General features: G+C 44.5%; 1 protein-coding gene across 1 annotated transcript in view; it reads right to left on the minus strand.

The window, feature by feature from the left end:
• Nucleotides 1–15,647, minus strand: part of LOC124552595 (angiotensin-converting enzyme-related protein-like) — a 385,045-nt gene that overhangs the window by 101,247 nt on the left and 268,151 nt on the right. The window contains exon 4 of the mRNA XM_047126920.1: nt 10,522–10,615. Within this exon, the coding sequence (XP_046982876.1) occupies nt 10,522–10,615 (94 nt within the window). The remainder of the gene's footprint in view (nt 1–10,521; nt 10,616–15,647) is intronic.

Here is a 15,647-nt window from a genome sequence, read left to right on the forward strand (position 1 = left end):
AGACCCAACTCGCTTTATTTGTTCATGTGACCCAGAAAATATTAGATGCAGGCTCCCAGGCAGATGCCATTTTCCTTGACTTCCGGAAGGCGTTCGATACAGTTCCGTACTGTCGCCTGATAAAGTAGAAGCCTAGGGAATATCAGACCAGCTGTGCGGCTGGATTGAAGAGTTTTTAGCAAACAGAACACAGCATGTTGTTATCAATGGAGAGACGTCTACAGACGTTAAAGTCACCTCCGGCGTGCCACAGGGGAGTGTTATGCGTCCATTGCTTTTCACAATATGTATAAATGACGTAGTAGATAGTGTCGGAAGTTCCATGCGGCTTTTCGTGGATGATGCTGTAGTATACAGAGAAGTTGCATCATTAGAAAATTGTAGCGAAATGCAGGAAGATCTGCAGCGGATAGGCACTTGGTGCAAGGAGTGGCAACTGACCCTTAACATAGACAAATGTAATGTATTGCGAATACATAGAAAGAAGGATCCTTTATTGTATGATTATATGATAGCGGAACAAACACTGGTAGCAGTTACTTCTGTAAAATATCTGGGAGTATGCGTGCGGAACGATTTGAAGTGGAATGATCATATAAAATTAATTGTTGGTAAGGCGGGTGCCAGGTTGAGATTCATTGGGAGAGTCCTTAGAAAATGTAGTCCATCAACAAAGGAGGTGGCTTACAAAACACTCGTTCGACCTATACTTGAGCATTGCTCATCAGTGTGGGATCCGTACTAGGTCGGGTTGACAGGGGAGATAGGGAAGGTCCAAAGAAGAGCGGCCCGTTTCGTCACAGGGTTATTTGGTAAGCGTGATAGCGTTACGGAGATGTTTAGCAAACTCGAGTGGCAGACTCTGCAAGAGAGGCGCTCTGCATCGCGGTGTAGCTTGCTGTCCAGGTTTCGAGAGGGTGCGTTTCTAGATGAGGTATCGAATATATAGGGTTATTACAAATGATTGAAGCGATTTCACAGCTCTACAATAACTTTATTGTTTGAGGTATTTTCACAATGCTTTGCACACACATACAAAAACTCAAAAAGTTTTTTTAGACATTCACAAATGTTCGATATGTGCCCCTTTAGTGATTCGGCAGACATCAAGCCGATAATCAAGTTCCTCCCACACTCGGCGCAGCATGTCCCCATCAATGAGTTCGAAAGCATCGTTGATGCGAGCTCGCAGTTCTGGCACGTTTCTTGGTAGAGGTGGTTTAAACACTGAATCTTTCACATAACCCCACAGAAAGAAATCGCATGGGGCTAGGTCGGGAGAGCGTGGAGGCCATGACACGAATTGCTGATCATGATCTCCACCAAGACCGAGCCATCGGTTTTCCAATCTCTTGTTTAAGAAATGCCGAACATCATGATGGAAGTGCGGTGGAGCACCATCCTGTTGAAAGATGAAGTCGGCGCTGTCGGTCTCCAGTTGTGGGACGAGCCAATTTTCTAGCATGTCCAGATACACGTGTCCTGTAACGTTTTTTTCGCAGAAGAAAAAGGGGCCGTAAACTTTAAACCGTGAGATTGCACACACGTTAACTTTTGGTGAATTGCGAATTTGCTGCACGAATGCGGGAGGATTCTCTATCGCCCAGATTCGCACATTGTGTCTGTTCACTTCACCATTAAGAAAAAATGTTGCTTCATCACTGAAAACAAGTTTCGCACTGAACGCATCCTCTTCCATGAGCTGTTGCAACCGCGCCGAAAATTCAAAGCGTTTGACATTGTCATCGGGTGTCAGGGCTTGTAGCAATTGTAAACGGTAAGGCTTCTGCTTTAGCCTTTTCCGTAAGATTTTCCAAACCGTCGGCTGTGGTACGTTTAGCTCCCTGCTCGCTTTATTCGTCGACTTCCGCGGGCTACGCGTGAAACTTGCCCGCACGCGTTCAACCGTTTCTTCGCTCACTGCAGGCCGACCCGTTGATTTCCCCTTACAGAGGCATCCAGAAGCTTTAAACTGCGCATACCATCGCCGAATGGAGTTAGCAGTTGGTGGATCTTTGTTGAACTTCGTCCTGAAGTGTCGATGCACTGTTATGACTGACTGATGTGAGTGCATTTCAAGCACGACATACGCTTTTTCGGCTCCTGTCGCCATTTTGTCTCACTGCGCTCTCGAGCGCCCTGGCGGCAGAAACCTGAAGTGCGGCTTCAGCCGAACAAAACTTTGTGAGCTTTTCTACGTATCTGTAGTGTGTCGTGACCATATGTCAATGAATGGAGCTACAGTGAATTTTGAAATCGCTTCAATCATTTGTAATAGCCCTGTATTGTTTCCCCCTACTTATACCTCCCGAGGAGATCACGAATGTAAAGTTAGAGAGATTCGAGCGCTCACGGAGGCTTTCCGGCAGTCGTCGTTCCGGCGAACCGTACGCGACTGGAACAGGAAAGTGAGGTAATGACAGTGGCACGTAAAGTGCCCTCCGCCACACACCGTGGGGTGGCTTGCGGAGTATAAATGTAGATGCAGATATATTATTAGAGTCGCAAACCTCAAATAACACCCATATAACATGGATAAATTTGAGAGTCTCACGTGTGTCTGCCCGTACGCACTTCCACAGCCATCGTCCACCCCCGTCATCGAAGTCCGTGACGCGCCACAGATGCGGCAGCGTCAGTTCTGGCGAGCGCCACTTTGCAATGCAAGGTTTACTTCAACTACGGCGGCACGTGAACAGTTTACAAACTTAGCCGTTTCGGAAATCCTTCCACCCTTGCGTCAAAAGCCAATAATCGTGCCCATCTGGACACCAGATAAATCGCTCCATTTCCGCATTACGACAACGACTGCACTGTTTTCCGCGTCCCCTCGACACGCTTCATACGAGGGTTGTCCAGAAAGTAAGTTCCGATCCGTCGCGAAATGGAAACCACCGGCAAAATCCGGTAAAGCTTTGCAGAGACGTGCTAGGCAGTGTCTCTAGTATGACCGTCGATCGTGTCGCGTCGCTCTTTTCAGTTTTGAGTGAACAGTGAGCACGTAAAGATGCGTAGGGAATAGCGTCTCCCGCCAAAGTATGAGGGCCCGGTTAGAGATTTCGCCTGTGTGATGCAGCCCACATAACACAACTGTTGAGCAGTTCCTTCTTCATGCCAGTTCTCAGCGACACACTGCAGGGGCAATGAAGACGCTCCTGCAGCGTTTCTGACGAGAAGCGTTTGATCACCCATAATACTGTCCGTAATTGGTTCCCCCTGAGTCTCATCTCTGCTCACAGGAACCGCTGGCTGTAAGACCAAATTTTCCCACAGACAACGAGCTGCATACCAGTGCAGATAACTGGCCAAAAGCACAGGCAGCTGGTTTCTATGACGAGGATATTGGGATGTTGATACAACACTACGACAAAACTCGAAGTTGGAGCAGCGACTATTTAGAGAAGTATGTGGAAGGTGTACCTGTTGCAAATAAAACGTTTCTGGTTTTCACTGCGGTTTCCATTTTGCGACCGTTCGGGACTTACTTTCTAGACAATCCTTGCGTACTCTCTACTACTGGTGGTGCCACCTGACGCCTGGAAGTGGTTACTGCACGCTAATGTCGAACATATGTGGTGGTCGCTGGATTGTGTATAATCTCTCTGTTGTGCACCTGAAACAGCTAGTAGTTCCTGACTCTCCAAGCACTCACTTTAATTCTCTTCCGATAGAATTTTAATAGCACTCCATACACTCACAATGTCTGAGCTAAGTTGCACAAAACTGTGGTGTCTTGCTATGTGGTAAAAAGACAGCAACAAGGAGGCTTCAACGATGCAGGTCGACAGGCGATTACCAGCAAGAGCAAGGAGTGAAAAATTGCAAAATGAAAAATCATTAAAAATCGTATTTTTATTGTGTAAAATTAATGTTTATTGTTAAACTAGCCTTTTCCCCAGCAGCTTCATCTCTCTATACATTCAACACACCTCTATCTGCCCCTCTCTCTGTCCATCTTCCCCCATCTCCTCTAACCATATCTTCTTCCCCATCTCTCTTTTCTCCTCCTCCACCTATTCTCCTCCTCCACCTATTCTCCTCCTCCACCTATTCTCCTCCTCCACCTATTCTCCTCCTCCACCTATTCTCCTCCTCCACCTATTCTCCTCCTCCACCTATTCTCCTCCTCCACCTATTCTCCTCCTCCACCTATTCTCCTCCTCCACCTATTCTCCTCCTCCACCTATTCTCCTCCTCCACCTATTCTCCTCCTCCACCTATTCTCCTCCTCCACCTATTCTCCTCCTCCACCTATTCTCCTCCTCCACCTATTCTCCTCCTCCACCTATTCTCCTCCTCCACCTATTCTCCTCCTCCACCTATTCTCCTCCTCCACCTATTCTCCTCCTCCACCTATTCTCCTCCTCCACCTATTCTCCTCCTCCACCTATTCTCCTCCTCCACCTATTCTCCTCCTCCACCTATTCTCCTCCTCCACCTATTCTCCTCCTCCACCTATTCTCCTCCTCCACCTATTCTCCTCCTCCACCTATTCTCCTCCTCCACCTATTCTCCTCCTCCACCTATTCTCCTCCTCCACCTATTCTCCTCCTCCACCTATTCTCCTCCTCCACCTATTCTCCTCCTCCACCTATTCTCCTCCTCCACCTATTCTCCTCCTCCACCTATTCTCCTCCTCCACCTCCTATTCTTCCATCCTTCCCCTTCTTTTTCGACCTGCCCACTACCCCTTTTGGCTCTTCCACCTACCTCATTCATCTCTCCCCCCTCCCCTCCCTTCTCCTTCCTCTATCCATCTCAACCTGTCCCTAGCCATACTCAGCGTCATTTGTAGCCTGTGGAATACAGTTCAATAAAGCAGACTCAGTCAACTCTCACAACACAACTGTCACATAGGGCAGCCTACATGTTGGGGCCCAGACCTGTAGACTGCTCTCCAAAGCAGGTTGATTTGGCAGGCTGATACTGCTTCCACACAAAACGCCTGTTGCAGAGGCTACCTATACACCACAGACTGAAAAAAAACAACAAGTTTTGGCCAGTATCACCGCTCCTGTTGGAACTGGGAGATTATAAGCCCCACAGTGCTGATACTCATGAGACCTGCTCTTTCTGTGCCAAATTTGGTTGAAATCGATCCACTGCTTTGGGAAGAGATCCCAGACATACACTCTGCTATGTGTGTATATAAACCATAACAAATAATTTGGCTTAAGTACACATTAGACATGTGTACCTTATGTAACTTCAGCAGAGCCCCATTAAGCGAAAAACTGTGGTCTGGAGCGTAACAAGATTTAGGGGAATGGTTCTAGAGGGTAGCTGCACAAGGGAAGGTAGGTCGTCAGATTATGGTCATGCACTTCCCACCTTCGAAGGTCTTCAAGCTGAAGAGCGAGCAGTTGATTCCCTCAACACTGTGTACCCAACTACGTCATAAGAAGCAACTATGCGTCGTTTCACGAAGGTGTATCAACTATCTGCAGTGAGCTTGTAAAGCTTACAGAAATATCACTGATTACCAGCGACACAGTCAACAGACATGCCCAGAGAGGGGGGGGGGGGGGGGGGGGGGGGGAGTATTTCCACCAAGTGCTTTAATGTCAAATGGTACACAGAATACAGATATAAGTTACTAATAACATAAACGCATACGGACAGATTCCACATAAATCTGTGCATGCACACTGCTCTATACTGCAATAGGGGAATTTAATGTTTAGTCATCCTCTGCGGCAGTTGAAGCATTCTTTTGAGAAAGACGAGCACAACTCACTTTTTAGTTAGAGACAGGCTATACCTCCCCAGAATTTTCAGTCCAATTATTTTATGTGAATAGATTAAGTAACTTCAATGAGTTCTGCTTTATATACTAGAGTTACTTTCAGTTCATTAAGTAACTACTTACCTTCAGTAAATACATTCCTATGAACGAAGTCTCGTAAGTGTGACCATGTTATAGAATATAGACCGTTCTTTGATTTAAATTCTGAGGAAGACACTACTAGTAGTGTTGAAACCAGGTTAATTTGTCAAAAAATAGTGAGCGAAGGCTGTTTTTCTTTCAATTGTAACTGTTCACGGTCTCATAAGCATTTAATTTATAAGTGTGAAGATGTCAGTGAGCTGTGTAGTGTTTGCAGGCAAGGGATAGGATTGCAAAATGTGGTACCATGCTGCTGTCTTTCACAGCATACTGTAAAGCCATGTGATTGTGTTGTAATCAGTTGCAAATGCATTAATAAATGATCAGAAAGTATTTGTATTTCTCTCAACACTAATTGTTTTAACAGCAAACTGTTGGCACTTGTAGAGTGGGCTGCACTGAGTGGAGTCACCATACGCCGGCCGTGGTGGCCGTGCGGTTCTAGGCGCTGCAGTCCGGAACCGCTGCCTCGAGCATGGATGTGTGTGATGTCCTTAGGTTAGTTAGGTTTAAGTAGTTCTAAGTTCTAGGGGACTGATGACCTCAGATGGTAAGTCCCATAGTGCTCAGAGCCATTTCAACTTACCATACATCCACTGTGTATCTCCCATGGACGGTGTCAATATGTCCGATGGAACGGGACTGATCATGTTCAGGTCTGTAACAGTAACCTGCTGTAATGCACTGCTTGGCTTACGTTGAGATGTCTTAAGTTCTGTAACACCTAGTTGACCTACTTCTACTGCAGAGCGACCTATTTTAAGCGTCTGGACCTCTTCAGACGTTGAACTAAGGCTGAGGTGATGCATTTGATACCCCTCACGCTCTGAAAACTATTCCAGCCAGTGGTAGCGGAGACAATGACTGACTGATTGACTGATTGATTGATTGAGAGGGGTTATGGGACCAAACGACGAGATAATCAGTCCAGCAATTCCGAAGTTGGTCACAGAAGAATGAGGGTCCGCTGAAAATGAACGGATCCAGTCAGGGGAGTCAAATTATAAAACAATAAACATTTAACACACAGAAAAAGGCATAAAAGTTGAGACCAACTCTAAAAACTGGAAGAAAGGGAGCGGCCGTGGGGTCACAGGCAGAGAAGATTGGAAAAGAGGTTGCAACCACAACCAACCCGCCACTGCTCCAAGACTACAGTAGAACCTTACACCTGGAAATAAAAACCACTTTCACAGAGGAAACTGAGGACCTGTTCAACCGGTGGAGGCAATGAAACCTACACTGTCGTACACAGTTGAAAACGCAGACTGTGCAGCGTGGTGGACAGTTGACAGCTGCAGTTGCTAAGCTATTTCACGTAACAACTCACTAACGTCGATTTGCAGTAGGGTTTTGGAACATATACGGCATTCGAGCATTATGAAGTACTGCGAAGAAAACGATTTATTGACACGTAGTCAGCATGGATTCAAAAAACATCGTTCATGCGAAACACAACTAGCTCTTTATACTCATGAAGTAGGGAGTGCTATCGACAGGGGATGTCAATTGATTCCATATTTTTACATTTCCAGAAGGCTTTCGATACCGTTCCTCACAAGCGTCTTCTAACCAAACTGCGTGCCTATGGAATATCGCCTCACTTGTGCGACTGCATTCGTGATTTCCTGTCAGAAAGGTCACAGTTCATAGTAATAGACGGAAAGTCATTGAGTAAAACAGAAGCAATATGCGGCATGGGAGACAATCTGAGTAGCCGTCTTAAATTATTTGGATATGATGCTGAAGGCTGTAAATTCAACTAAATACTTAGTGATTACAATTACAAATAACCTAAACTGGAACGATCACATAGATAATGTTGCTCGCAAAGCAAATCAAAGACTGCGATTCAGTGGCAGAACACTTAGAAGGTGCAACAGGTCTACTAAAGAGACTGCTTACACCATACTTGTCCGCCCTATTCTGGAGTACTGATGTGCGGTGTGGGGTGTGGGACCCGCATCAGGTGGGGCTGATGGATGACATCGAAACAGTACAAAGAAGGGCAGCTCGTTTTGTATTATGGCGGAATAGGGGAGATAGTGCCACAGACATGATACGTGAACTGGAGTGGCTATCATTAAAACAAAGGCTTTTTTCCTTACGACGGGATCATCCCATGAAATTTCAATCACAAGTTTTCTCCTCCGATAGCGAAAACATTCTGTTGGCACCCACCTACATAGGAAGAAATGTTCATCAAGATAAAACAAGAGAAATCAGGACTCGCGCAGAAAAATTTAAGTGCTCGTTTTTCCCGCGCGCCGTTCGAGAGTGGAACAGTAGAGAGACAGCTTTAACGTGGTTCATTGAACCCTCTGCCTGGCACTTTATTGTGAATGGCAGAGTAATCACGTAGATGTAGATGCAACGAATGCAGATAATTACTTACTGAATAAACTGAAAATAAATCCCCTACATAAACGCGAGATCAACTATTTTCTCTACCGAAAAAGAGAGAAATGAACAGGAATGTTGGGAAGGTATGCTTGTAAATTGAAAACCGAGCAGCACTCCTGATGGGAGAAGTTGCCTTACAGCTGCCGTATTGGATGACTAAGAACCAATATCCCTTCCAATTAGTCTACTTATGTAGAGTCTCTGTCTACGTGTGTCTTACATTAGTGTTGACGACAGTAACTCGTATCTGTATGCCACATAGTGTTAACGCACACTGCGGCCGTGTTAGTGCACTGCGTCACCAGTCATTCACAAGGTGAGTTGAGGAAGGTTCGGTATAACTTGTGAAACACCCGGTAGTTGCTCCCTGTGACGTAGTAGGGTAGGTGTAGTGTTGGATCACCCACCCACTCTTCAGTTTTCAGACCTAAGGAGGAGGGAACTGCATGAACACAAGCCGGGAACTTCCCCTCACGATTCATGCTTCCAATCCCCCGCGCCGGCCTCTGTGGCCGAGCGGATCTAGGCGCTTCAGTCCGGAACCAGGCGGCTGCTTCGATCGCAGGTTCGAACCCTGCCTCGGGCATGGATGTGTGTGATGTCCTTAGTTTAGTTAGGTTTACTTAGTTCCAAGTCTAGGGGACATGACCTCTGCTTAGAGCGATTTGAGCCCTCCCCCATTTCTGTTACATTCTCGAAACACAATTTATCCCTTAATACGATCCTACTGCACTTACAAGGGAACCTCCCCATCGCACCCCCCCTCAGATTTAGTTATAAGTTGGCACAGTGGATAGACCATGAAAAACTGAACACAGATCAGTCGAGAAAACAGGAAGAAGTTGTGTGGAACTATGAAAAAATTAGTAAAATATACAAACTGAGTAGTCCATGCCAAGATAGGCAACATCAAGGACACTGGGAGTCAAGGTGCGCCGTGGTCCCGTGGATAGCGAGAGCAGCTACGGAACGAGAGGTCCTAGGTTCAAGTCTTCCTTCGAGTGAAAACTTTAATTTTTTATTTTCAGTTTATGTGACAAACTCTTATGTTTTCATCACTATTTTGGGAGTGATTATCACATCTGCAAGAAAACGTAAATCGGGCAAGGTAGAAGAATCTTATTACCCAATCGCTAAGTGTACAAGTTTGGTGGGTCGACAACATATTCCTGTCATGTGACGCACATGCCGTCACCAGTGTCGTATAGAATATATCAGACGTGTTTTCCCGTGGAGGAATCGGTTGACCTATGACCTTGCGATCAAATGTTTTCGGTTCCCATTGGAGAGGCACGTCCTTTCGTCTACTAATCGCACGGTTTTGCGGTGCGGTCGCAAAACACAGACACTAAAATTATTGCATTGAACAGAAACGTCAATGAACGAACGGACAGATCATAACTTTCTTTATTTTCGCAAAGTAAAATTTTCAGTCGAGGGAAGACTTGAACCAAGGACCTCTCATTCCGCAGCTACTCACGCTAACCACGGGACCACGGCGCTGCTGAGATCGCGTTCTCCTTGATGTTGCCTATCTTGCATATGGACTACTCAGTTTGTATATTTTACTAATTTTTTTCACGGTTCCACACAACTTCTTCCTGTTTTCTCGATTGATCTGTGTTCAGTTTTTCAAGGCCTATCCACTGTGCCAACTTATAACTAAATCTGAGGGGGGTGCGATGGGGAGGTTCCCTTGTTAGATGTGGCAACACATATACTATTTGTTCTTAACCCATTTCGTTGTTAAATGAACATCAATTTTATACCATTAAAACACTATTGTTTAAAAACCTGAATCCAAAAGCTACTCGTCCTAGGCAAAAAATAATGGGACCTTTCCTGTAGAAAATTTAATGTATCTTGATTCTTTAATGGAAAACATTTTTCACTAGGTCGTGCGGTTTTCGAGGTAGTCAAAAAGACATAGAAACGGTTCCATACAAAGCACCACCATCCCCAACCCATCAGTCAAAATTTTCAGTAATTCATTATACTCCTCACCCAATCACTATAGACAAATTTGTGACTGCACGAATTTTGTTCTCCTAGTTTTCCTTCACTGAGTGGACAACTACAGAAGTGGTGCTGCAAGGACTCGCCCAGTGCTCAGGTCGAGGAAGCATTTCTGGGCCGGGACGAGCGTTATCTTGCGCGAGCTCTGCTCTCTACAGCCTGACGCGCAGCAGCAGCAGCAGCAGCAGCAGCAGCAAGGAGACACATGTACTCACTGTGCCAGTCCCAGCGGCAGGGGAGCGAGTCGTCGTAGCAGGGGATGGACTGCGACCGCGTCACATTCAGGCTGTGGGCGGCGAACTGTATCACCTGCAACACAAGAGCCACACCTGCTGGCAACACTGCTTTCGGCTGTGTCTGTTTGTTTTGGTTTACACACACACACACACACACACACACACACACACACTGGTCATACCGGACTCGAGAGTCCATTACCGCAGCAACGTATTTTCGCCATGTGTCCCTGTCTTGGGCTATTTCCTTCCATTCACCTCCAATACCTAGGCTCCTCAAATCAGCCTTCACATTGTCCTCCCATCTACGCCTCGGTCTCCCCACAGGACTTTTTCCCTCTAAGTGCCCTACCAGTAGAGGAAAGGTGCCCATTATGAGATAGTTCCCTAATATGAGACACCCCAACTGTGCTCATGTTAGGGGCTGCACTCTGGTGGAGAGTTTCTTAAACACGTCTATTGCGTGCCAGACGACGACATAGCGAGTAGGACGCCATAGTTGAGCCGGACACAGTATGTAGAGGCTGATACAAAATTTCTTGTGTTTGGAGTTTTTGCGACATCGGTGTTAAGACAATATTTCAGCTTAAACGTGAGTGGATATTACTGCACTCTTTTATTGTTGTTATTTGTGACTGTATTACCTACAATTATTAACAATTAGATTCATTTTCCAAGGTAAGTTGTTAGAAAGTGCGTGATTCTTTGTGTAAGATGGCAAAATTCCTAATATGCGATAGTATGGGGATCAAATGGTTCTGAGCACTATGGGACTCAACTGCTGAGGTCATTAGTCCCCTAGAACTTAGAACTAGTTAAACCTAACTAACCTAAGGACATCACAAACATCCATGCCCGAGGCAGGATTCGAACCTGCGACCGTAGTGGTCTTGCGGTTCCACGCTGCAGCGCCTTTAACCGCACGGCCACTTCGGCCGGCTATGGGGATCCAAATACGCGACAGTGTCGCATATCACGATACCTATCGGATATTGGGGGAACTCGTTCTCTCACGATTTGTTATATGTAATTTACGGAATACTATCTGGAACACGTGAGGCAATACTGACCCTACGACTTATCTTAGAAGCTAGATTAAGGAAAGGTAAACCTACGTTTCTAGCATTTGTAGACTGGAATACTCTCTTTCAAATTCTGAAGGTGGCAGGGGTAAAATACAGGGAGCGAAAGGCTATTTACAATTTGTACAGAAAAAAGATGGCAGTTATAAGTGTCGAGGGACATGAAAGGGAAGCAGTGGTTGGGAAGGGAGTAACACAGGGTTGTAGCCTCTCCCCGATGTTGTTCAATCTGTATATTGAGCAAGCAGTAAAGGAAACAAAAGAAAAATTCGGAGTAGGTATTAAAATTCATGGAGAAGAAATAAAAACTTTGAGGTTTGCCGATGACATTGTAATTCTGTCAGAGACAGCAAAGCACTTGGAAGAGCAGTTAAATGGAATGGACAGTGTCTTGAAAGGAGAATATAAGATGAACATCAACAAAAGCTAAACAAGGATAATGGAATGTAGTCGAATTAAGTCGGGTGATGCTGAGGGAATTAGATTAGCAAATGAGACAAAGTAGTAAAGGAGTTTTCCTGTTTGGGGAGCAAAATAACTGATGATGGTCGAAGTAGAGAGGATATAAAATGTAGACTGGCAATGGCAAGGAAAGCATTTCTGAAGAAGAGAAATTTGTTAACATCGAGCATAGATTTAAGTGTCAGGAAGTCGTTTCTAAAAAAGTATTTGTATAGAGGATAGCCATGTATGGAAGTGAAACATGGACGATAAATAGTTTAGACAGGAAGAGAATAGAAGCTTTCGAAATGTAGTGCTACAGAAGAATGCTGAAGATTAGATGGGTAGGTCACATAACTAATGAGGAGGTATTGAATAGAATTGGGAAGAATGGCTCTGAGCACTATGAGACTTAACATCTATGGTCATCAGTCCCCTAGAACTTCGAACTACTTAAACCTAACTAACCTAAGGACATCACACAACACCCAGCCATCACGAGGCAGAGAAAATCCCCGACCCCGCCGGGAATCGAACCCGGGAACCCGGGCGTGTGAAGCGAGAACGCTACCGCACGACCACGAGATGCGGGCAATAGAATTGGGGAGGAGTGGAGTTTGTGGCACAACTTGACCAGAAGAAGGGATCGGTTGGTAGGACATGTTCTGAGGCATCAAGGGATCACCAATTTAGTATTGGAAGACAGCGTGGAGGGTAAAAATCGTAGAGGGAGACCAAGAGATGAATACAATAAGCAGATTCAGAAGGATGTAGGTTGCTGTAGGTACTGGGAGATGAAGCTTGCACAGGATAGAGTAGCATGGAGAGCTGCATCAAACTAGTCTCAGGACTGAAGACCACAACAACAACAACAACAAGAATATTTTATCATTTATTGTAGTAAAATTTTGGCTACTGCGTTTATTTTAATTCGATTAAATTATCAAAAACAGGAATTACTTTGGCTAGTCTTATGATCAGAAATTGGAATGTTTTCTGGAACTTTCTTTCAAGGGAGTATTTTGCTCAGAAGTTGATCAATATTACTCCAAATTCAAAGTACTCCGTTCACAGTACTCATAAAAAATTCATCGCCATGCTGACGCTCTTCAAGAAAGAGATGCCAAAAACGAAAATGAAACTACTGACGGTGATGGTCAAGCTGTCAGCCCGGCAGACATCAGACCTCTCCCACACATCGCAAAGCCACCTGGAGTTAGTCTAATAGGTCAAACACCGCGTTACTGCTCCGCTGCGTTACTAACTTCAACTCCTTATGTGAAGCAATTGCAAGAATCTAAACAGAAGAAATCAGAGGCTGAAGCTAAGAAAGCAGCCAGAAAATTATTTGGGGAGAAGAGTGGAAAACCTTCAAATCGTAGACCTAAAGCAGAAGAATCGTGTAGTGACTCGGCATCCGATGTCCATCTTGATGACAGTGGGGATTCAGACAGCAGTGATGACGATGACGCAGACTGTCTGTTCTGTACTGGGCGCTTTTCTGAAGGCGAACACGGGGAGAAATGGGCACAGTGCACGAAATGTTATCGCTGAAGATTGTGGTGTCACAGAAGAGAATTTTGTTCGCCCCGGATGTCGTAAATATAAACCTAAGTAGTGTGCAGTTAGTGAAGGATAACAGAAATGAATGAACATGTAAAAATTGTTTATTCATATGCCATTATTCTGTAATAAAATAATTAAAGCACAATATTATTATTGTCTCATATTAGGAAACCTTGATCTCATTTCTACGAAATGCCTTGTTTGTGAAGATTTAATAACTACTCTGAAAGATTGTTTATTATTGTAAATACGATAATTGTATGATAAAATTAAATAATGCAAGATATTATTACCATCACAAAAAATACAATTGCACTTATTTTTAGGTCTTGCACAAGGGTTTACAAAAGTGTGTCACATTAGGCACCTTTCCTTTACTCTGCGCGCTGCCCTGCCCTCATCCATTCGAGCTACGTGACCCACCCATCGCAGCCTACGTGATTTAGTAATACTGATTATGTCACGGCTTGAAGAGAGTTCGTGAACCTCTTCGTTATGCAGTTTTCGCCTCTTTCCACTAATGTCATCCCTTTTTGCTCCGAAAATTTTCCCCAAAATTTTGTTTTCAAATACTCGAAACGGCTTTTCATTTTGCACAGTGAGAGACCAAGTCTTTTGGTTTATAAAAAATAAATATTACTACATTCACTATCTGATCAAAAGTCTTTGGACACACATTAGTAGACATTAACATAGGGCGTGTACACACTTTCCCTTTACGACAGCTGTAATTCTGCTGGGGATACTTTCAATGACGTGAACATACGACAAGCCATTGTTCCCCCAAGATCCGAAACCAGAGACAGTAGTAATGTTGGACGCAGAATCTGGAGTGAGGTCTACGTTTTAACTCATTCCAAAGAAATTCCACTGAGTTCAGGTCGGGTCTCTGGGCAGGCCAGTCCGGTTCAGGAGTGTTATCATCCACAGACTCACCATGTTCTTTCAGGACACAGTGCATTGTCATGTTAATGCACTCATAGTATACAAATTGTTCCTCTACTGTAGGCAGCAGAAAATGCTGCAAAACGCGTTCACATCCTTCAGCATTTTCAGTCCTCTTAAGGGAAATAAGGGAACCACACCCTACTCTGAAACCGCTATACCGTAACACCGCCTCCTCCGTACACAACTGGTACCAGGTAATGTTGCCCACGCATTCCCAAAACCAAAACCGTTCCGCGGCACTTTCACAGGTTACGGCGTGACTCATCACTGCAAATGGCGCGTTACCCGCCGTCCGGTATCCAGTGGACAAGTATCGCTTATCGCTGACTACAGAAATGTGTGGCTTATGAGGAGCTGCTCGATCGTTGTACCCTATTCTCTTTAAGGGGCTCCGGAACGCCTTATACTTGCAATGTTAAAATAACGCTTATAAATTACATCTTTCCTCACAAAGTATTTGAGGTAGGAAGTTGAACATTTTACAGATTATTTATTGGAATATGGGCTACAACTTAACACAGGGATTTTACAAAATTTTAGTTCAGTTATTAAAGATGATTTTTTTTTCAATTGTAATGAAAATTCACAACATTTTTTGCAATTTTTTATTTATATATTCAAAAATATACAGTTTTTTGGAAAAAGGCTGTGTTAAATTATGCAGAAGGTACTGTGTAACATTTACTGAAAGTTTGAAACAAATATGTTTGGAAGATCCTTAGAAAACATGTAATTAGTATGAGAAAATGAAAGTTTTGGGAATCGAGCGACAAAGATTGGATTAACTTTTTAGTGCATTCCAGGTCCATAGAATGGATTATCTTCATCCTCTGCAAACTCCTCCTCCAGCTTCCTCTTGTTCCTCCTCCTGTTTACTTTTGCTTGTATTTCTAGACTCTTTACAGCCCTGTCTGCAGCCCGAAGGCGTTCCTTGTCTAAAGCAAGCATCGCTCGTTGTTGTGTTCGTAGATTTTGCTACCATTTTCTTCAGTTGCAGTTACTGCAACACTGTTCCAAAAGGTGGTCATGTATGAACACTTATCACATTTCAGTTGTATTTCACTAGCA

Source organism: Schistocerca americana, chromosome 10 (genome assembly GCF_021461395.2).
Source record: "Schistocerca americana isolate TAMUIC-IGC-003095 chromosome 10, iqSchAmer2.1, whole genome shotgun sequence".
Classification (NCBI taxonomy): Eukaryota; Metazoa; Arthropoda; class Insecta; order Orthoptera; family Acrididae; genus Schistocerca; species Schistocerca americana.